The following is a 24,239-nucleotide window of genomic DNA, read 5'->3' on the forward strand; positions in this document are numbered from 1 at the left end:
AGTAGTTGTAAGGTTGAAAACTACTGTTTAGGTATTACCTCCACATTAATGTGGCTAGAGAGTTAGTTGCAGAGTATTGAATACGGTGGTAGCAGTTTTTTCCTTAGATATTTTATGACTCTCTCCTGTCCTATGTTTCTGCAATGCTTATTCATACCAATAGAACTTCCTGGAATGTTCCTCTAGACGGCAGACCACCTCTTTGGACCTCGACTTTGGTTAGTTGAGGAGGCATTCATCCTCGGCCCACCCTCTTAAGCCATTATGACCAAAACTAACTTCTTCATTTACTAACACGGACTCCCTTGACAAGGTATACTCCTCCTCGGACGACACCTCGTCCTTGGATTGGGCCCCAGGCCTAATATATACAGAGATAATGAGCTCTTGGGCCTAATACCCCTATAATATACCTTAACCTTTTCCTTTAATTATAATTTAGAGAAATTACATCGGTTTGGTTCTCTTTTACATTTTCTTTAAAAAATGTAAAAATTACGTGTAATATATAACTATTCTTTATTACATAAAAAGACCAAAAACAATTTCTCCAAAAATCTATATATCCTTCCCATACTTTTACTAAAAATACTTGTTTAAGTTGTTTAAGATTAAATGGATTACCTAATATTAATTAAAAAAAAAAGATGTTAACAAAACCTTTATACAAAAACTAAATTACTAATTTGGCATTTTAAAAAGCAAGAAAAATAGTTTTTAAATAAAGAAAGTATTAAATAAAAATTAAATAGTTAGTGTGGGGGGTCAAGGAGAGTCATCCTTGCCCATGTTTGAGAAGCATGTTGGCCCAATGGACTAATCCTACAAAAGAAAATCTAGGGGGTAGTTGGAAAAAGGGGTGTAGGCAAGGCCCTCAAGCAACCCGAGGTAAGGGGCCCCTACCCTTGGTTTGGAGGCATGACCCGAGGAAGGCAATCGGTTCTAGTGCGAGAAAAGAGAGTGTCGAGGGCGAAAAAGTTTTTCTTCTGACAAATAAGTTTTATAATAGGTCGGGGGGTCTAAACCGAAACTCAACGATGGGCTTGATGCACGACCCAAAGGCTATCGGTGAAGATCTAAGAAATCCACTATATTTTATGCCTTGGGCTTAGATTGGAATTGATAAGAGTAGCCCATAAACAATCCTTACAGCAGACACGTCAATAAGATTAAAAAGCATACTGTAAGATATGGCCCAGTAGTAAAATGTTTCTGTAGAAGACATCCCAGTGGTAAAGTGTTTCTGCAAAAAACGGCCTAGCGGTAAAGTAATACAAACAGAATAAACTTCCAACTGTTAGCTACTTCACAAGTTAAGGGAAATGTCTATGTTTTCAAAGTCATCATCTGTTAGTTCTAAAGAAGAGTCTTCTAATACAACAATATGAGGGAAAAATTATATAGTGACAGTTACATCATAACCATTAATAGTAAATGAATAAGTAAATATCATGGGTTCCATAATAACAAATAATGGATAAAACTTAGTGTGAGATGAAGGGAGAGAGAGAGAGATCCCAGCTAGCGCAACAAGATCATTATGGTGCCATGGCATGCTTATGACTATAGTATATATAGTGAGCAGAGATAATTATTTGTGAGTAGTATGAGTAATGAGTGAGAGTGTATAGCAAAGCTGATGGAGCTTTCTGCTGGGGTAAGTAAGTGTCTTGTGATTAGAGCTATGAGAAGTGTTTGTGAGCTAAGAGCTGGGGAACTTGATTCCCAAGCTTAAGACTGAGAACTCAGTGATTTTTCAGAGTTAAGAGAAGACTTTTTGCAGAGAGCTTAAGGAAAAATCTTGGTGTGTAGCGTAGTGAGTTGGTTGTGTGTTGGTGAAGCATTAATGAAGAGTTCCATTTATATCTGGATTTTTAGGGGGTGATTAGCAAATAATCTTTGCTAAATCTTTCCCAATCTTCAGAAAATCCTTAGGAAATCAATCTTAGGATTTTTAGCTAAGAGTAATAAGCTCAACTTTAGAAGGTTGTTGCTGTTTTGGGTAGTAACAGCTGGGTTTCTGGCTTAGCATTGAATGCTGATTAGCTTTGGCTGATGGGATTAGAGCGTGCTTGAGGCTAATGATCTTAGTTATGCTGCAACTAGAATCAAAGTTCCCTAGGGCAGATTGGACCACCCTAAGCCAAGTGTTAACCTTGGAGCCCTTGCTGGTAACTTTGCTGGGATCTCCTTGGTGCCCTCTAAACCACATTTCCCTAAGTTTTCCCATTTGGGGTTCATGTGCTTGGTTCATGAACCAGAGAATACATATTCTTAGTATGAAAATGAGCTGATTTTCTGTTGTTTCAGGAGCTTCACTAGTCTGGCATGGCAGCTTTGAGTTTTTGACTGAATGAGTTGAAGGAGAAAGAAGTGATTGCTGGCTGAAGCTTTTTCAGCTTTCTGTCACATTACTTTTAGCTTTATGTCACTTGAGGGATGATGGGATTTTAGCTTGTAGAGAAAGGATTCATCCCCTGGTGGACACGTGTCCCTTTTCTGATCTGATTGGACAAGTTGAGACCTGCTAGGAAGGAGCTCCAGTTGTTCAATTACTGCTGAGATTTGGCTGACCAGTTCACGTGTTCTCCATTTGCTAAGATTTGTGCGTGGGCTGGCCTAACCCAGCTGGGCTTTGTAGATAAGCTTGCTTAGGCTTGGTTAACCTTACAAAATGAGTGGTTTTGCCATGGGTAATATTCATGGGCTTTGTAGTTTAGTTGATTATGGAAATAATAGACATAACTTCCATAAATTTTGTGGAAGCAATATTTTTGAGAGATGAGTAACAAATGTCAAAATAGCATTTGATTTTGCAAATGTGTGTCAAAATAACATTTGGGCTTTATGAGATAGTTGCTAAAATAATGTTTGGGCTTTATAGAATAAGTGTAAATTTAATAGTAGTGCCAAATATTAATATTTGGGCTTTGAGCGTAAAATAATTGTTTTTGCCAAAATAGCATTTTGGGCTTAGGAAAATAAGTGCCAAATTAGCATTTGGGCTTTTGAGCATAAAGTAATTATTTTTGCCAAAATAGCATTTTGGGCTTTGGAAAAATGGTTTGAGTTTTTGTAAAAGATATTGTTGTGTAGCAACGGGTTTTTAGAGATGCTGGATCTTATTAGACTTTAGAGGTTCCGGATCGTACCGGACTTTAAAGATGCCGAATCGTATCAGGTTTTAGAGATGCCGGATCGTACTAGACTTTAGAGGTGCCGGATTGTACTGTACTTTAGCAATGCCGAATCGTACTGGACTTTTAGAGGTGCCGGATCATACCGAGCTTTAGTGATGCCGGATCGTACCGGATTTTAGAGGTGTCGGATCGTATCGGACTTTAGCGTTGCCGGATTGTACCAGGTTTTAGAGATGCCAGATCGTACCAGGCTTTAGGGGTGTCGGATTGTACCGGACTTTAGCGATGTTGGATCGTACCAGGCTTTAGAGATGCCGGATCGTATCGGGCTTTAGGGGTGCCAAATCGTACCGGGCTTTAGCGATGCCAGATCGTACCGGGCTTTAGAGATGCTGGATCGTACTGGGCTTTAGAGGTGCCGGATCGTACCGAGATTTAGAGGTGCTAGATCGTACCGGGCTTAATAAATGGTATTGTTGGGCTTTTTGTGGAGATAGTGCAATTTTATGGCCCAATTTTGGTAGCAATACAATGAGTATTATTTGTGAAAATTCTGAGTTGGGTAATATGTGGGATATAATAGGTAATATTTGTGAGAAGGCCCAAGACAATTTATGGGCTTGTGTATAGAGTATTTGTGAAGGCCCAATAACATAAAGAATATTTGGGTAATATATATGGGAATATTTATGTGGAGTTAGAATAATGTGTGGGCTCATGTGGGTATTTTGTGAGTGGGCTAATAAAATCAAGGCCCGAAAATTTGTACCTCAACAGAGAGAAGGAAACTTCTCAAGGAAGCTCCCATTACCTCTGCTTTAAATGCATTGCAACAACCAGATCAGTTGCATTAATAGCTGAATGACACCTGAATAATGCCAGGACAGCTTATAGCTCACGCAGCACACCCTCTAAATGGGGGATGGGACAAGTATCAAAAGGAGATCAACCACCCTACATGTGGAGGGCCATGATGAGAAAGGGAACCATTATAAAAAGGGGAGGACACCCTCGAGATGGCGGATCAAGAGATTTAAGGAGAGAGAATACTCAAACTTGTACTCCCCAAGAGTGTGACTTGCTCCCTTGGCTAACCGATGAGACATTTATAAACCTTGCTCTTCTTTTATTTTTGTATTGTGACGCCTCTTTTCATCAAGATATATTCTTGTTAACTTTAGCCCTTAGATTAGGAGCCCACAAGTCAGTCCACTGCACCCATCTCTACAAATAAATTGTTGTGGGCCTAATACAAAAGCCCAAATACTTCAGTGCGGGCCCTTTTGGTATCTTTTTTCAAATGCTCCTCACAGTTATTATTTAATTGATATTTAGATATAAAAAATATCTCATTAAATTTTATCATTGTAGGCCTCAAACAATAGAGAACATACATGACATATTGTTTAAGTATTGAGATATAATTTATTGTCATAAATAAATGCCAAATTGTCAAGAGTCTTGTAGTTTGACCTGTACCTTATGATATTTTCATTCCCCTTACCCCCAACTCTCAATGTATTACAAATAAAATGCAAACCATTGAATAACAAGGTTACATAAGATCTTTCTAAAAAAAAAAAAAAAAAGTTACAAAAGATAAGTGGGTTTTAGTTAGTTTAACTAGTAAAATCTTTAATAGTTGAATAAGAGATCTGAGGTTCAATCTCCGTTTACACCAAAAACTGACTAGTGTTTTGGTTTGATAATAAAAGAGCTATTATCATGAGCGGATGCCATATATTGAAACTCTCTAACAATAGGTTACAAAAGATAAGCTTGTCAGTACAACAAAAGCATGAAAGAGACAACATAGAGAATTACTTAGGTAAAATGTACATACAATTTTATTTGGAAATGTACATACAAAAGACAAGCATGCTTTTTTTTTTTTTTGTTAAGCAAAAGACAAGCATGCTTAGTACAACAAAAGCATGAAAGAGGAGAAATGACAAGATAGAGCATTACATTACTTAGGTAAAATGTAGATATAAGTTTATTTGGAAAATAGGCAGCCATGGGTAGCAGCTGTGCTTTCAGTCCAAAAAAGAAAAAAACATGAACATTTAATTTTATTTGGAAAATGGGCATTCATGGGTAGCAGTTGAGCTTTCAGTGGCTGCAGGTTGTCCCTTTAGAAGGCCTCCAAATAGCTCTGCTGGGTCATAGTACACCTCCACCTCTTCTACCCTTAGAGATTCATCAACCTATACAGGTATGCATTTAGTAATTAACCAGCAAATGATTTTAGTAGTTTAGGCCTTGCAAATTCCAAGGCCGACGAAGTTACTTCTATTATTTAACTAATTTATTTAAAAAGTCCTGCATAATGTTTAGTGTTTACAAATTATTTTTTCTATAAAAAAGAAGTTATAGAAGTATATACTTTTCCCCCCAAAAAAAAACATTTTTTTAATATATCATATCAATAATATTTTAGTCTATAACGTTCGCTTCATAATAATTGTACTTTATTATTAGTTTAAGATAGAAATTGATTTTTGGTGTATGCGAAACCCAAATCTCAATTTTTTTTATTAAAAAATAAAAGACTTTATTAGTTGGCTAACCAAAACTTACTAATTATTTGAATTAATTTTTTTTTTTTTTTTTACTTATTTGCTGGTAAATTGGTAGAGAAATTTTTATTGTTATTGATGCTTATTTTTAAGCTAACAAACTACAGCAGTTAGCACATGCAGGAAAAAAAAAAAAAAAACATGGTGGCTAACCGACCACGGAAAAACTATGTAGTCTAAACTTTTTTTTTTAATTATTATTTAAAAAGTAAATTATACTTTTGATTGTTAAAATCTGTTGTAGGTTCCTTTTCAGAAAATTTGTTGTGAGTTTGATTTTGATTTCTTCCAAATTTCTTCCCATTTTTTAAATTTCAAGAATTAAATCTGAATTTGGGTGGGTTAAAAGAAATAAAAAGAGATACAATCAATTTGACTTTTGAAGTATGCGACTATATTTAAATTCATTTGAGACTTTAAATTCAACCATAAGGAGTAATAAAGAAAGGGACACAATTTTCTGCCACATTATAATTATATTTTTTTATAAGAAAATTTTATAATTATTGATGTGATAGGTTGTTGAAAAGTACAAGAAATGGGTGATTTTTTTTTTTTTGGTAAACTAGAAATGGATGATTTATACTATAGGTTAACGAAACAATCATAACTGTTTTTATTTTTATTATTATTTTTTTAAAGATTTTTATTATTATTTTTATTACTATTTTTATAAGGTTGAACTTTTGAACTGCATACTAATTTTACAACATTAGATTACCACCAATTCCTTGTCTTTAATATTCTTTTTCCCCTATAGCACTAGGAAGCCTTGCAAAAATATGTATGCTATTAACCAATATCGCATAATATAATATAATTGAATAAAGCTATGGATATAACAATTTCATAACAAGAATAGATTAATCGGTAGATTAAAAAGTGATATAAATGATGAGTCCAAATAAAAATTTATAACAACTTACAACTTAAGTTTTGTTTTGAATCAATTGTTATGAAAATGTATTGCTTATAACACTAATCAATATATATATATATATATATAATTATAAGTATGAGCTCTTATTATTACCAGTTGAATAAAAAATCTTAGATTTTTTTTTGCTGAGAAACAGTCAAAAATCTTAGACGAGAGCCTGATTTATTTATTTTCGTGGGCCAGTATATGAAATATATACCTTGAGAGTAGCCAATCCATAAAATTGAACGATCTCTCCAGTAGGAGCATGTCCTTTGAAGGGTCCCTCGAAGAAACCCCAGTGCCTAAACTTGAAAACAATTTCGGGAGGTCCAGTATAAACGCTAAGTACTTCCCATGCAAACCCACGAGGAAAAGCCGATTGAAATACATAATGAGGTGATTCAAAGCTCTCTTCCTCTGCTTTGTAGTACTGAAACTCCTTTGGCAGTGAATTCTTCAACAACGCATTGTAGCTCCCAATTCTTAGAGTTTCTTCTCCTGAAAACCCCTCTCTTCCTGTGTCACCATAAATTCACCACCTATTATTATTATTATTATTAGCTCATCATGAAAGATATGGCATAATTAATAAGTCATGCTGTCTTTAATTTTTTTTCACAGCCTTGAACAAAACGGTCATTTCGTTCTTCTCTACCACAACTTTTATGCCACAACTCTAACCAAATAGATTGTTATATGAATTCATTACATAAATTCATTACTTTTTCTTTACTGCTCATAATCAGTCACATCAAGATTATGATAAAAGTTGTGTTTCTAGATTTTCTCAGATCACATGTACATAGTAGATCATGATCTATGGAAATTAATTTACAAATCCTTTTTCTTTTTGGTTATATTTATTTATGAATTAGATAAAAGTAACTAATATTAGAAAAGTAAGTGGGGGCTTTAAATATGACTTGAAATTTATCTTTATTACCATTGACGAAGAGCTTGAATTTCTCAGGGTTGATTGTCTTGAAGTCCTTCAAGCAAGTCTTGTGTGAGAGCTCCATCTCCCAGGACTTCACAGCATTTTGCACAATTTCTTCTAGTGACCCGTTTGGCCATTCCTGCAATACAAGTAACAAGATAAGCTATTAACTAGAGAGAAGAAGAAGAAAAAATCTTGATTAAATTAATTTCCACCTTAGTCCTGCCATCTTCGAAGAGCTTGTTAACGTCATCATATGTTGGAGGCCCACCATGTCTCCATTCAATATCGTCTGCTTCATCATACAAGAAAGACCTGTACTTATCTCCCACGGTTTTAAGTAGTGTAGCTTCTTCTGTAGCCATGTTCAATTTCTATGTAGGAATAAGTTGAAAGGACGATAGAACTTGCCAATCAAGGACCATAATTGCTTGGGAGAGTGTTTAATATATAACCAAAGAGTTTCTTCGTGCCCCACCATTGGCTTCAATAATAACTAGATTACCAGGTCAACAATCACGCAAAATTATTTAATATTTTGAAAGTACCATAAATGCATACTCCTCTCTCTCACATAAATTATGGGTATCACTATAAATTTAATTAGTTCGGATTCACAGTTATGCGAGAAGGGGGAATACACATTTATAGTATTCCGGAAGTACTCAATAATTGCCCAACAATCACAATAGAATGGTCCACAAAGTAACTAACATTGGTTTCCTATACACATGTACTAGTACTTATTATGATTGTATTTATATATAAAATATGATAATTATGATAGTTATTATTATTAGGTATTTATTATGATTGTATATATTTTTTTTTTGGTAACTAAGATGTCTTGGCTTAGTTGGGATAAAGCTTGTGCCCCAAAGGATGAGGGTGGCTTAGGCTTTCCTCTGTCTTACATAGATTATGAGTACCACCATAAATTTTGAAAGTTCAATATGGGTATGAAACACCCTTGAACGTTTAGACCCCAAATTACAAAATTACCAATTCAAGCTTAAAATCAAACGATTAACGTGCGGAACATGAATGTAAGCTAAACACAGAATTGATAAACAATCTAAGCCAAATATAAACACATCCACAGCAGTAAATATAAGACAAAGGTAAAGGGAAAGAAGATGCAAACACACGGACAACACACGACGTGTTATCGAAGAGGAAACCGAAGTCCTCGGCGTAAAACCTCTCCGCCGCCCTCCAAGCGGTCAAATAATCCACTAAAGAATGTAGTTGGGATACATGAACAGCAGAAGACCCTCCAAGCCTAATCTACCCAAGTATCTAAGCCCTCCAAGCTTCTTGCTCCAACGAGGTTGCGCCGAACCTATTTCTTCTCTAGCTTCCCGGATTCCGCTACTTGACCATAGCATCAACCAATGTATATTGGTTCCTTTCCAAATTGCTTCCCATAGCACCAAATGGACCTTCTCACAGACGTGGGTGTGGTGAGACAAGAGTTTGGTAAATGACCTCTCAAGGGTATGACAATGGAGAGGAAGAGAGTAGAGGAATTTGTAGAGTCTCTTTAGATGAAGATTGGGGATGAATCAATCTTGTATTTCTCTAGGGTTTTCTCTCACAAAATTCTCTCTGGAAGCTCTCTCAATATGATGGGTATAAGGGTGTATATATAGTAGGGTGAGAAGGGAATGCAAAACGTCAGTTTTTGCCAAACAGGGCAAGTTGGCGACTTGAACTCGCGGCTTAAGAAACTTTTTTTTTTTAAATTCCTACTTAAATAAAAAAAAAAAATCTTTTATAATATTTTTAAAGATATAGTCTATTATGAAAATTAGGGTCACGTTGGTAATGGTCACGTTTGGTTTGTTTATGATCTCGGAATAAAAATATGGAACTAATGATCTAGGAGGAGATAAATTAGATAATAAAAAAATTATGATCAGGATCACGCCTAAATCAAGCACTCAAAGCCCGTTAAAGACCATGAACATAGCTCAAAAATATTAATCAGACCCAGTAACAGCTTTTTCCAAAGTCCAAATTAATTATAATAATAATAATTTTAAAAATAAAAAATAAAAAAGCTGATGATACCTGCAGAACGCTGTTTGTTTTTACTTCCAAAAGATCGCCGAGCTAAATCAAAGGTTCTGACGAAGATATTGTTTGTAACTGTGGTATGAGGGTGGGATTGTTACAAATATGATACTTATAGTAATTTGTGTCGGTGGAATGTATTAGATGATTTCCAGCTGTTTAGGTTTATTTCCATCCAATTTCCATATGTAATGGCCTGTTTGGATGTTTAAAAAAAAAAAAAAAAAAAGAGTAGAGTAGAGTAGAATAGAGTAGAGGAGGAAAAGTAATCCAATTACATTATTTGAAAGTTTTTTAAGGAAGAAGTGTGAGGAGTTTGAGAGGGTTTGGAGGAATTTCAACTCCCTCTAACCCCTCATTTTTAATTCTCCCAAATTGGAGAGATTTACAGAGAAAGTAGAGTAGATAAATTATTGTTCAAGGAAATTCCCTAATTTATCATTTTTAAATTAATCATAAACCAATGTTGCAAGTCTATTTTCAAATAAGAGTAAATTTGTCTATTTTAATCATTTCCTCTCCTCTCTATCATAATTTTTAAAACATCCAAACAAGGAGAAGCTCTAATTACTCTCTTCCCCCTTACTACTTTTAAAAACATCCAAACAAGGTGGAGGGGAACCATTCCCCTCTACTCTCCTCCCCACTACTCTCCTCCCTCTCTAAACTTCCAAACAGACCATAAGGGTTTGTTTGGATACCGTTTATTATTGAAAATATTATAGCAAAATCATTTTTAAATATGTGAATATAGTACCGTGAGACCCATTTTAATGAAAATTTTGCTAAAAAAAAAGTTTGTGAATCCTGTAAACAATGTACGAGACCCACTAACAGACGCAAGCACGCAACGCAAGCGTTGAAAACGCTATCCAAACTCCACCTAAAAGTTAATTTTGCTTACTCTTTCAAAAGTAGTTTCCACCTATCTTTCAAAAGTAGTTTCCACCTAACTCTCTGTCTATATTTTTTTTCCTTCATTTTATTTAAATATTAAAAAAGTTAATCAACGTCATAAGTGTATTAATTTGTAGAATATTTTCAAAAATATTTTATAAGAAAATAAGAAAACAACTTTTTTTTTTATAACTTCTTATATTTCCTTAAGAAAATGATATCAAAAATTTCTTAAAATAGTCTATTAATAAATGTCCTAAAAGCACCCACTAACAAGCATCTTTAAATAATTATTTCTTCATTATTTATTTATTCTTACTTTAATCTTCCTACGTTCAATTTTTAAATCTTTCTAACTTATATTTTATTTTGACTTCACCAATTTTTTATCTTTTCTTTTGCTAATAAATAGTAACTCTTCAAACTAAGAAACTGACTACTCATGGTCATTTTCTTTTTTGCATTTTAGAGAGACCGTTGAAGTTGTATTAAGGATTTACTCTTTAAAATAAAGATAATTTTGGTTTTAGTTAAGCTATTGGATAGTGGGAGCTATAGGAAATTTTTCTAGGATATTTATTAAAAAATTTAAATTATATAAAATATTACCACATACCTTTTGTATAATGGTCATTTTACAAGTATAAGTGTTTGTAAGATGTGAGGGGGTAAGGACCGAGGTTTAAGTATATTATGTATATACTTAAATTAGACTAGAGTATGATTTCTTTCTTATATCAAAAAAGAACTTTGATATATCAACATAAATAAATAAATAACACAAAAATACATAATATTTTACAATTTCCTAATACTAACAAAATTAAAAAGCAAAAAGAATCTAATAGTAGATAAAGTAAGAACTGAGAATACTGATATGAGAATAATAAAATAAGAGAGATATGAAATGATGAGAGAGAGAGACAGAGAGAGAGAGAGCAACGGATGATAACTACTATGAGTGCGAGTTACGATTATGAATAATTAGGAGTTTTATTTTTTATTTTTTATTTTTGAATAAGTTTATTGTTGAATGTGAAAGTTCAAAAAGGGTATACAACACCTTTGAACGTTTAGACCCCAAATAACACAAATACCAATTCAAGCTTTATATCAAACAATTTATGTGCGGAATATGATAACAAGCTTATAACAGAATTGATAGAACAGTCTAAGCCAAATATAAACACATCCACAGCAGTAAATATAAGGCAAATGTAAAGGGAAAGAAGATGCAAACACACGGACAACACACGATGTGTTATCGAAGAAGAAACCGAAGTCCTCGGCGTAAAACCTCTCCGTCGCCCTCCAAGCAGTCAAATAATCCACTAAAGAATGTAGTTGGGATACATGAACAGCAGAAGACCCTCCAAGCCTAATCTACCCAAGTACCTAAGCCCTCCAAGCTTCTTGCTCCAACGAGGTTACGCCGAACCTATTTCTTCTCTAACTTCCCGAATTCCACTACTTGACCATAGCATCAACCAATGTATATTGGTTCCTTTCCAAACTGCTTTCCAAAGCACCAAATGGACCTTCTCACAGACGTGGGTGTGGTGAGACAAGGGTTTGGTAAATGACCTCTCAAGAGTATGACAATAGAGAGGAAAAGAGTAGAGGAATTTGTAAAGTCTCTTTAGATGAAGATTGGGGATGAATCAATCTTATATTTCTCTAGGGTTTTCTCTCACAAAATTCTCTCTGGAAGCTCTCTCAATATGATGGGTATAAGGGTGTATATATAGTAGGGTGAGAAGGGAATGCAAAACGTTAGTTTTTGCCAAATAGGGCAAGTTGGCGACTTGAACTCGCGGCTTGGCCAAGTCGCGAAATAAAGTCGCGATGTAACGGCCTGGCCAAACTGGAACTTTTGTCCTGTAGCGTGACAGCTGGCGCGACCCTTCAGCTTCCTAGTGTGCCTCTCACGTGACTGCATTTCGCAGCTTGCCAGTCGCGAACCACCCGTGAGTCCTAGTCGCGAGACTCTGCTTTTCTTGCACACTCTTGAGCTTTTCTTCACATCTTCTCACACACTACCCTTACAATTTTCCCACCTAAATATAGGGTTACTAAGTGCTAAATTACAAGTAAATTGGTCACGGAATAAAGCCAATTAGATGGTTAATTAAATTCAACCTTACAATCTCCCCCTTTGGCTATTCCGTGACAAAACCCTACAACAGACTCTAGACTTAAACGTGAGTTGGGAACAATTGGAAAACTCACTCACACCTAACTCTAGATTCTAAAAAGCTCTTGAATATATGAATAAGTAACTCCTGAAACACAATAACATATCAATATCATTGTACGCAGAAAACTTAATATGCATATGGAGCAAAATAAGCGTGATCAAGCAAAAATGAACATAGGCATAAAAGCAATAATTCATGGCAAGATCAACACCAGTAGTCACTTAAGAAAAAGTGATTACTATGTTCATTCACACAAGGAATGAACATCCGGACATGCAAAAATGATAAACTCAATTGAAGAGAATCATTTGCAAGTCCAACACTTAACCAATGCATACAAACATATATGCATCTAGGAACAATCCTACAAGGGCACAAGAGTGTTGTACTTAGGGTAATGCAAAGCATTAACAAGTACCAAAGCACAAAGCATAAAGGCTGCATAAGCAAAGTTTTTGCAAATACATGGCACACACCATATAACCCTATAATCATGCAAAAGTGCTAGAAACAACCCTCAAAGCTTACAAAAGCAACAATGGGTACAAAAGACAAACAAACAAAGCTAAAAGCTAAATAACATCATACTATATAAGTGCTGAAATAAACAACTACTACCAATAATTCACATATTGAGAGTTTTAAAACAGACTTAAACTAGTGTATAGAGCAAAAAGACTTTTTCAACAAAAATATTTAAACTCCCCCTTTCAATTTCAAAATGCACAATGTACAAACTCCCCCTTTCAATATACACCCTTCAGCTTCATTTTCCCTTGCTATGCTTCAATTATCTCCCCCTTTTTGGCACGAATAGCTAAAGGCTGTCTTCCAACTTCTGTTGTATGTTATCTAACTGTAACTCAATGGTTCCGAGACGCATTTGAGTTTGATTATGAAAGGAGTTGAGAAGTCGTTCTAAATCTGAAATCCGATGTAGCACGGTTTCAGTGAAATAACTTTGTTTAGGCATTTGGAAACCAGGTGGAATAGATGGAGTGCCGGTTGATTGTGCAGGAGGAACTGTAGTAGGAGCAGATGGGGATGCCTGTGTGGATGGCTCAGTCTTAGGTTTCTTGGAAGAGTGGCTCTGGCTTGCTTGGAGAGAGTAATGGGATATTGGTCAGGAACGAGTCAATACTCTCTCATTTGATGAAGGGCTAATACCTTTACTAAGAACAATCTTCATGACTAGACTGCAGAAGGGAAGAATTGTTCGTGTTGCTGAACGGGCCGATGTTTTCCCGATGATATGGAATATATGAGCACAGATGTCTATTGGGGCACCAGAAATAAGATCACACAGAAACTTAGCCCTTCCTAGGTTGATGAAGGTAGTGTTTGACAGTGGATAGAGATTGGAGAACATGATCAGCTTCAAGGTTGTCAATTCTGGAGAAAATAAGGCAGTGCTTATAGATGATCCTGTGCTTCCCACTTCATGTTCAGTTCCCAGAACATGAAGGATGTCTTGTGCATGAAGTTCGCGATCATCGTATGGAGTTCGATCCACATCTTTTGGTCTGGTTATGTGAAGAATCTTAGCAATGGAGTCTGGATTTATGGAAAATTCTGTTCCTCGAACCCAGCATTTTAACTTGACTCCTGTGTATCTGGCATTTGAAAAAAATTCTTGACCAAATCTTCAGTTGGATCCTCAAACTTGCAAATAAGTCAGTCCAATCTCTTCCTTCAAATATCTTGGGGATAAATGTTGCCTCTAGAGTATCAAACTTGACCACTCTTTCCACAATGGGATGGACTCTTTGAAGATATCAGTGTAGGTCTTTGAGTCAGTAAGAGTCCTGAACCTTTGAAATGTAGATTCTTCGGATGACTTATACGACAAACGAGTCCGTTTAGCAACCGGGGTTGGCGGATCATCAGTGACAATGCCTTTGCCTCTGGATGAACAACGAGATATCTGCAATAAAGTTGACATACAGAAAAAAAAAAAAAAACCAAAATGCAATAGCACAGGAAGCAAACATCAGATTGCTTGTTGTCAGGAAAGAAAAAACCAGATTTTTCACAAAAACACAATAACAACACATTTAACAAGACTAACCACAACTCGGAACACCAAATATCATGAGTGGCAGAACATTTCAGAACAGATACTCACAATATTACACATGACAAAATGCCAAAAACATAATATGAGGAATGCACCACATTCTAGAACCACATCATATAGCACCGTCTTTCAATAGACAAACTCATGAACAAAAAAATCACAGAGAACCACAGAATGGGCAAGATAAACCATCAAAACACACAACATATAAACCCATAGACACATGTTCAAACCCATTACAACTCAACACAACAGGGACACTATTCACACCAAAAAGATACTTGAACCAAGTACAATGAAGGAAGATAGAAAGAATCCATACCTTTCTTTTGCTGTTTGATGAAGACATGATGTAAAAATGGATACTTTTTCAGTGAAAAACGAAGTGTTTGAAAGAAAAATGGGGAAGATAGTGAACAGTCATAAAACTTCGAGGGAAAAAACTGAAAAATGATTTAAAAAACTGTCTTTAAAACGCAAAACACGCGTTTTTCCCGACTTAACCAAGTTGCCAGTAAGTCGCTAGATCAAGCTGCAAAACACTGTGAAGAAAAGATTCTAGAAAAATCATCTAAGTGTTTTTCGCGACTGGAAGGTTTAGTCGCGAAGGAGTCGCGAGCTGAGCCGCGAAAATCACTGAGTAACCCTCGCGATTGGACCTTCCACCCGCGAACAAGCCGCCAAAATGAGCCGCGAAAAGAGCAAAACACAAGTTTTTCAAAAAAATTCTAAGTATTTTTCGCGTCTAGAGTAGTAACTCGCCAGTAAATCGCGAGAATCTCTGATAAGTTTATTGTTGAATGTGAAAGTTCAAAAAGGGTATACAAAACCTTTGAACGTTTAGACCCCAAATAACACAAATACCAATTCAAGCTTTATATCAAACAATTTATGTGCGGAATATGATAACAAACTTATAACAGAATTGATAGAACAGTCTAAGCCAAATATAAACACATCCACAACAGTAAATATAAGGCAAATGTAAAGGGAAAGAAGATGCAAACACACGGACAACACACGATGTGTTATCGAAGAGGAAACCGAAGTCCTTGGCGTAAAACCTCTCCGCCGCCCTCCAAGCAGTCAAATAATCCACTAAAGAATGTAGTTGGGATACATGAACAGCAGAAGACCCTCCAAGCCTAATCTACCCAAGTACCTAAGCCCTCCAAACTTCTTGCTTCAACGAGGTTACGCCGAACCTATTTCTTCTCTAGCTTCCCGGATTCCGCTACTTGACCATAGCATCAACCAATGTATATTGGTTCCTTTCCAAACTGCTTCCCAAAGCACCAAATGGACCTTCTCACAGACATGGGTGTGGTGAGACAAGAGTTTGGTAAATGACCTCTCAAAGGTATGACAATGGAGAGGAAGAGAGTAGAGGAATTTGTAGAGTCTCTTTAGATGAAGATTGGGGATGAATCAATCTTGTATTTCTCTAGGGTTTTCTCTCACAAAATTCTCTCTGGAAGCTCTCTCAATATGATGGGTATAAGGGTGTATATATAGTAGGGTGAAAAGGGAATGCAAAACGTCAGTTTTTACCAAACAAGGCAAGTTGGCGACTTGAACTCGCGGCTTGGCCAAGTCGCGAAATCAAGTCGCGACGTAACGGCTTGGCCAGACTGGAACTTTTGTCCTGTAGCGTGACAGCTGGCACGACCCTTCAGCTTCCCAGTGTGCCTCTCACGTGACTGCATTTCGCGGCTTGCCAATCGCGAACCACCCGCGAGTCCTAGTCGCGAGACTCTGTTTTTCTTGCACACTCTTGAGCTTTTCTTCACATCTTCTCACACACTACCCTTACAATTTTTCCACCTAAATACAGGGTTACTAAGTGCTAAATTACAAGCAGATTGGTCACGGAATAAAGCCAATTAGATGGTTGATTAAATTCAACCTTACAGAATGTTTTGTTCATTTGTTGTTGTTTGGGCTATTTTTATTGTTATTTGAGATAGTTTTTTTGTTCTTATTTGTGTTATTTTTTATTCTTTTAGGGATTGAGGATTATATTTTGTGAACCAAAATTACTTTTATAAGTAATGCTACGGACACAACATTTCTAACTTAATATAGTAAAAAAATTAAATTAGAGATTGTGGTGGATCCATGTGTGAGTTGACAAGTTAATTTTAAAAAGTTATGATATTTTATTGTGTACATATCATTAATCTTTTTTTATTTATTGATCTCAAATTTTTGCAATTCTCAAGTGAGAGTGTTCAAATTACATTTTTTTGTTAATGTAGAGAAAACAAATTAATTTAAAAATAATTATGTATATCAATATTTATATATATATAACTATATATGGGATAGGTTCAAGTTACACCTGGTGTAGCTCTAAGTAATGTTACACCAACCAATAGTTTTTAATTGAATGCAAATTTTGACAAATCCACTGTTAGATTACATTATCTTTGTATATTCTCCATACTTGCAAAATTTTAAGGTGATCAAAGATCAATAACTATGTTATCAATCAATTATTTAAATTCAAGTTTTTATAGTTTAAAATAGTGCATAAAAGATTAGTTTGTTGAACGAATGGTAAAATTCATTTGATTGACATGAAATTTGGTATGCATGTTAAGAACATATAAAACATGTAATTCAACGGTTGGATTTTCAAAATATGAATTCAATAATAAGTTATTGAGTGGTGTAACATTACTTAGAGTTACACCGAGTGTAACTTGAACCCAACTATATATATATATATATAATTTTTTCCCCCAAGTCAGCCAAGGTGTTCATACAAACGTTATGACTTTACTTTGGGTGTTGGAGAGCAATTTCCTTGTTGAACAAAAAGTGATCAACCAAGTCCTACTTATTTTCCACGCAAGAAGACCTGATCGGCTGACCCTCATGTTTTCTCTTTGGAAGGGAAGCACTGATTAGCGGGATTTTGCAGTGGAATTGATATGAATGAGAATGATACTTGTAGAAATTTGAGTGTTGCATGAGTCCTACTTATTTTCCAAGCAGCAAGTAGCCAACCTTATTCTATTGTACCAGCTAAACTTTGTCAGAATTGTTCAAACATAGAATCTAATTAGCATATTTCATAGATTTTTTTTTTTTTTTTTTTAAAGAAACAAACACACACACACAAGAGAGAGGGAAAAATGGTTCTAATACAAACGCACACCACAACTCCACTCAAAAGCCTTTGTAACTTTTAAGGGAGGGTGGAGTAAGTTATATTACACACAACATACTCTCTTAAGTAATGTAGGAAAATTACTCATTCTTTTTTTTTGAAAAACAAATACACACACACAAGGGAGAGGGAAGGGGTTCTAATACAAATGCACACCATAAGTCCACTCAAAAGTCATGATAACTTTTAAGGTAAAGTGAGATAAGTTATATTACACACAACACACTCTCTTAAATAATATGGGACAAATAATGTGGGACAATTACCCCTTTTTTTTTTTTGGAGAAACAAACACACACACATAAAAGAGAGGGAAAATGGTTCTAATACAAAGACACACCACAATTCCACAAAAAAGTCATGGTAACTTTTAAGGGAGGGTGTGGCAAGTTATATTACACACAACACACTCTCTTATGCAATGTGGAAAAATTACCCATTCTTTTTTTTTTTTTTTTTTTTTTTTAAAGTACCTAAGCCCTCCAAGCTTCTTGCTCCAACGAGGTTGCGCCGAACCTATTTCTTCTCTAGCTTCCCGGATTCCGCTACTTGACCATAGCATCAACCAATGTATATTGGTTCCTTTCCAAACTGCTTCCCATAGCACCAAATGGACATTCTCACAGATGTGGGTGTGGTGAGACAAAGGTTTGGTAAATGACCTCTCAAGGGTATGACAATGGAGAGGAAGAGAGTAGAGGAATTTGTAGAGTCTCTTTAGATGAAGATTGGGGATGAATCAATCTTGTATTTCTCTACGGTTTTCTCTCACAAAATTCTCTCTAGAAGCTCTCTCAATATGATGGGTATAAGGGTGTATATATAGTAGGGTGAGAAGGGAATGCAAAACGTCAGTTTTTGCCAAACAGGGCAAGTTGGCGACTCGAACTCGAGGCTTGGCCAAGTCGCGAAATCAAGTCGCGACGTAACGGCCTGGCCAGACTGGAACTTTTGTCCTGTAGCGTGACAGCTGGCGCGACCCTTCAGCTTCCCAGTGTGCCTCTCACGTGACTGCATTTCGCGGCTTGACAATCGCGAACCACCCGCGAGTCCTAGTCGCGAGACTCTGTTTTTCTTGCACACTCTTGAGCTTTTCTTCACATTTTCTCACACACTACCCTTACAATTTTCCCACCTAAATACAGGGTTACTAAGTGCTAAATTACAAGCAAATTGGTCACGGAATAAAGCCAATTAGATGGTTGATTAAATTCAACCTTACAAATTTAATTAATGAGATTTACAGTTATGTGAGAAAGAGGAATACACATTTATGGTATTCCGGAAGTACTTAGTAATTGCCCAACAATCACAATAGAATGGTCCACAAAGTAACTAACATTGGTTTCCTATACACATGTACTAGTATTTATTATGATTGTATTTATATATGAAATATGATAATTATGATAGTTATTATTATTAGGTATTTATTATGATTGTATTTTTTTTTTTTTTTTGTATTTTTTGTTTTGTTTTTGTTTTTGTAACTAAGATGTCTTGGCTTAGTTGGGATAAAGTTTGTACCCCAAAGGATGAGGGTGGCTTAGGCTTTCATGATATTAAAGCATTTAATCTTGCATTACTAGCCAAACAAGGATGGAGACTACAAACCAATACATCATCTTTGGTTTATAGAGTATTAAAGGCCAAATATTTTCCAAATAGCGATTTTCTTGGGGCGGAGTTGGGGTCTTGCCCATCTTATGCATGGAGAAGCATTTTGGTGGCACAAAATATTGTTCGAAAAGGATGCAGGTGGCAAGTAGGCAATGGGGCATCAATTAACATTTGGTCCGATAGATGGCTCAATGACTCATCCAAATTTGGAGTGCTTACCAGACCGAACTTTATTCCGGCAATCTCAACAGTTAGTGAACTCATTAACTTCGACACAGGAAACTGGCATGAAGAGCTAGTGCGCCAGACTTTCATCCCTACCGATGTTGAAGCTATATTTTGAGCATCCCTTTGAGCTCTCACTTGCCAAGGGACAAGGTAGCTTCACTGTCAAAAGCGCATACAAGATTGTAGTGGTTGAGTCCAAGGAAGCATGCAAGGAAGGACCGTTGAATGGTGAAAAACTCAAAGCCTTCTGGAGATGAATATGGGGAATGAATCTACCAAACAAGACTAAATCCTTTGAATGACGTGTGTGTCGAAATATCATCCCCACTAAGGTGAATTTGCGGCATTGTTAGGTTATTGATGAGGATATGTGTGAAGCTTATGGATCGGGGAGAGAAACTAGTGGGCATATTTTTTGGGAGTGTTAGACTGCTTGTGACGTGTGGTTATGAAGATGTATTAGTTTTGAAACCCAAGGAGTCTGGTATGATGAGTTTGTTGACTTGGTCTGGTATCTTATGTTTGTCCAACATGTTGGTAATGAAATTTTAGGGTTGGTCTTTATGGTTGCATGGTGTATGTGGCATAATAGAAATGCGGTTAGGCATGGTAGTGGTAGACAATCTATTTCTAAGGTGGTGCAGAAAGTTCGTTTTGCTAGATGAGTTTCAAACAAAAAATCACTCGACCTCTCAACCAAAGGATAGCATGAAGGAGGTTTGGTCTAGCTTGAGTGCACTAAACTACAAAGCCAATGTGGATGGAGCAGTTTTAAACCAAGATGGTCTGGGGCAGGAGTAGTGATTCGAGATCATGAAGGCAAGGTAAGAGCAACTTTGAGTTAGAATAGTGATAATTTTGTAACCTACATAGAGGAAAATTCTTCGCTGATTGAGTCAGCCATTACTCATGATATATTGAATTTATTTTCTTCTTAATAAAGTTATAAGTTTTTCATATATATATATATATATAAAGAAAAAATCACCATTGGCCAGGGAATGGTCTAACAACTTTAAATTTGACCTTCTTATCAAGTAGATGAACAATTTTGACCTAAGATTATTGAGTAATTGAGCTTATGGGATATAGGATTCTTTTAGGGGATGCACTTGTTCGTGAATTAGAAGAAAGCATTCATAAGGAAAGAAATAAAAAAAATAAAAGGAAAAGACATTCTTATCACAATCAATGAAGCTCTTTCATGCTCTGTTTATTTTGAAGTAAAATATTTTTAAGAAAAAATTTTAATGTAAAATATTTTCAATCAACTTGCAGCCTCAAGGCAAAAACTTGTAAAATGTTTTACCCATTTTTTAAGTGTAAAACATTTCACACTTCCTCGCACAGTTCACTCTTGACTATTCACCCAAAGCTCACTCTTCAACTCCTCGCCATGAACCAGACCAACCACTCCCACAAACCAAAACAGCCACTCATCCAACAAGCATCTCATCATCGGATCCACCATCGCCGGCGCCACTCATCACCGGATCTACTGTCATCAATGATCAATCCTCAAACTGGTTCTCAAGTTCGTGACCTGGTACGTATATCTCTTTATCGTTACCTATGATGACTTATTAGTGGAATTTAAATAGGAAACAATGGATAATTTCTGGATTGATTCGAGGTAATTCGGCCTCCTTAAAAGATAAGTTTGAATGATAAATTTTCTGATGACTTTTATTCCAATAGCTGCTGAATTTATACAAGTAGATGGTAACGTTCCAAAGCATAAAATCAGACCACTAACACAATCGTGATCCTCTTAAACTCCAACTCCTAAAAAATAGAACTAAATAACAACAGACTCCAACTCCTAAAAGCTAGAACAAAATAATACTCAACGTTAAAAAAAAACTACAACTGACATAACATTCAAATACCAGCTATCTTAGCACAAATCAAGGAAACACCACAGCTACCAATCTTTAAAGATCCCTCCTGCCCTGCAACAATTTGTGCATGTAACAACTCCTCCCCTCTTAAAGAGGTCCCTTGTCCCCAAGGGCATATTCTGGAAACTGATTCCTCATTGATTGCAAATTCTCCCACATGGCTTCTGTTGGAGAAAGTCCCTGCCAATGTACGAGTATTTCTTTCTTGTTTCGCCTTGTTCGCTTATCCAACACAGCTTGTGGTCGCACTAACAGCCCTTCTCTACCTTCTATGTTCAAGGGTAACTGAACTTGAGTTGAGACATGTGCCCCTAATTTTTCTTTTAACAAGGAAACATGAAAAACGGGGTGAATACGAGACTCATGTGGTAAGTCAAGCTTGTAAGCTACTGTTCCTATTCGCTGCAGGATTTGAAATGGACCATAGTAACGTGGAGCTAGCTTAGCATTTCGTCGCATTGCAACTGAAACTTGTTTATATGGTTGTAAGCGAACATAAACCCATGATCCCACTTCATATGCCTTCTCTCTATGCCTCAAATCATAGTTTTTCTTGATCCGCTCTTGAGCTGCCTTGAGGTTCTGTTTTAATTCTTTTAGGACTTCATCCCTTCGAATTAATTCCTCCTCCACAGCAGCCACCCTTGCTGTACCTGGGACATAGGCTAATAGAGATGGTGGTTCCCTTCCATAGACGACTTTCAAAGGGAGTGCGTCATATGGTTGAGTGCCAGCTAGTGTTGTAACAGAATTCCGCCCATGACAACCACTTAACCCATTGCTTGGGCTTGGTACTAGTGAAGCATCGCAGGTACATTTCCAAGGTTCGATTCACCACCTCACTTTGCCCATCAGTTTGAGGATGATAGGCTGAACTAAAGTTAAAACTAGTGCCATTTAAGCAAAATAATTCCTTCCAAAAAGCACTAGTAAATGCAGGGTCTCGATCACAAACAATGGTTCGAGGCATGCCATGAAGTTTAAAGATATTATCAAAAAATACCTGAGCAATACTTGTAGCAGTGTAAGGGTGAGCAATGGAAATGAAATGAGAATATTTGGAGAACCGATCAACAACCACCATAACAGTGGACTTCCTTTGAGACACTGGTAGCCTATGAATAAAGTCCATGGAAATGTCTTCCCAAACCTGGTTTGGAATGGGCAATGGTTGAAGAAGACCTGCTGGAGACAATTGCTCAACCTTTTGTTGTTGACAAACTTCACACATCTGAATATGAGCCTTAATATCATCTCTCATTTTACTCCAATAGAAATTTGCTCTTATTCTTCTTAAAGTTTTGTGAAAACCTTCATGGGACCCATTGTGAAATTGTTGGATGATGTCGTGCTTTAAAGTTGAATTGGCTGGGAGGTAAAGTCGGTCCTTAAAGAGAAGCAAACCATTTCTTATTTCCCAAGGACCCACTGCATCATCATCATGAACTCGTTGCACTATGGCCTGCACTAAGGTGTTTTTCCCCTGCTCTTCTCGGACTGCATCCAGCCAATGCGGAATGGGTACTGAAATGGCAGCCAAGTGTTCTTCTGGTTGGACTTCATCACGCCTAGATAGTGCATCCTCCACCCGATTCTCGCAACCCCTTTTATACATAATGGAGAAATCAAACCCCATCAACTTATGGAGCCATTGTTGCTGTGCTTCAGTGGTGATTTGTTGGGAACATAAATATTGTAAACTCTTCTGATCAGTATGAACTAGGAACTTCCTTCCCAATAAATAGTGCCTCCATTTGCGAACAGCCATTACCAATGCCAACATTTCCTTCTCATAGGTTGACAACAATAAATTTTTTCCATGAAGTGCTTGGCTATGGAATGCTATTGGACGTTCTTGGCGAAGAACAGCGCCAATACCTGTACCTGAAGCATCGCATTCAACTATGAATTGGTAAGAGAAATTTGGCAAAGCAAGGACAGGTGCCTTTGTCATTGCATCCTTAAGCCGCTGGAATGCAACTTCAGCTTGAGGTGTCTAAGAAAATAGATTCTTCTTTAGCATGTGAGTGAGTGGAGCTGCAATTTTTCCATAATCCTGGATGAACTTCCGATAGTATCCAGTGAGACCCAAAAAACCTCGCATTGCTCGCGGATTTTTTGGCTTAGGCCACTGTACCATGGCTGAAATTTTCTCTTGATCAACTGACACTCCATCTTGTGAAATTATATGGCCCAAATATCGTACTTCCTGCTACCCAAATTGGCATTTTTCTCTCTTGACATAGAGTTGATGGCTTTGCAAAATATCTAAAACAATCTGCAAGTGTTGCAAATGTTCCTGCCAAGAGACACTATATACCAAAATATCATCAAAAAATACAAGTACAAACTTACGTAATTGATTCTTGAAAACGTCATTCATCAACGCTTGGAAAGTGGATGGAGCATTAGTGAGTCCAAATGGCATGACAAGGAACTCATAATGGCCATGGTGAGTGCGGAATGCTATTTTTGGTACGTCATCTGGG

General features: G+C 36.4%; 2 protein-coding genes across 2 annotated transcripts; both read right to left on the bottom strand.

Moving 5' to 3' along the window:
* Nucleotides 1–4,924: 4,924 nt before the first annotated feature.
* On the bottom strand, nt 4,925–7,980 carry LOC112032117 (pathogen-related protein). The gene is made up of 4 exons (XM_024064866.2): nt 7,794–7,980; nt 7,585–7,717; nt 6,859–7,157; nt 4,925–5,347 (listed from the first exon to the last, which is right to left on the bottom strand). The coding sequence occupies exons 1-4, from the start codon at nt 7,941–7,943 to the stop codon at nt 5,213–5,215; spliced, it is 717 nt and encodes a 238-aa protein (XP_023920634.2). The 5' UTR covers nt 7,944–7,980; the 3' UTR covers nt 4,925–5,212.
* A 13,419-nt stretch (nt 7,981–21,399) lies between these two features.
* LOC112031110 (transposon Tf2-1 polyprotein) lies at nt 21,400–23,714 on the bottom strand. The gene has a single exon (XM_024063791.2). The coding sequence runs from the start codon at nt 23,702–23,704 to the stop codon at nt 22,466–22,468; it is 1,239 nt and encodes a 412-aa protein (XP_023919559.2). The 5' UTR covers nt 23,705–23,714; the 3' UTR covers nt 21,400–22,465.
* Nucleotides 23,715–24,239: the final 525 nt, after the last annotated feature.

Source organism: Quercus suber, unplaced genomic scaffold (genome assembly GCF_002906115.3).
Source record: "Quercus suber isolate HL8 unplaced genomic scaffold, Cork oak 2.0 scaffold_4, whole genome shotgun sequence".
Taxonomy (NCBI): Eukaryota; Viridiplantae; Streptophyta; class Magnoliopsida; order Fagales; family Fagaceae; genus Quercus; species Quercus suber.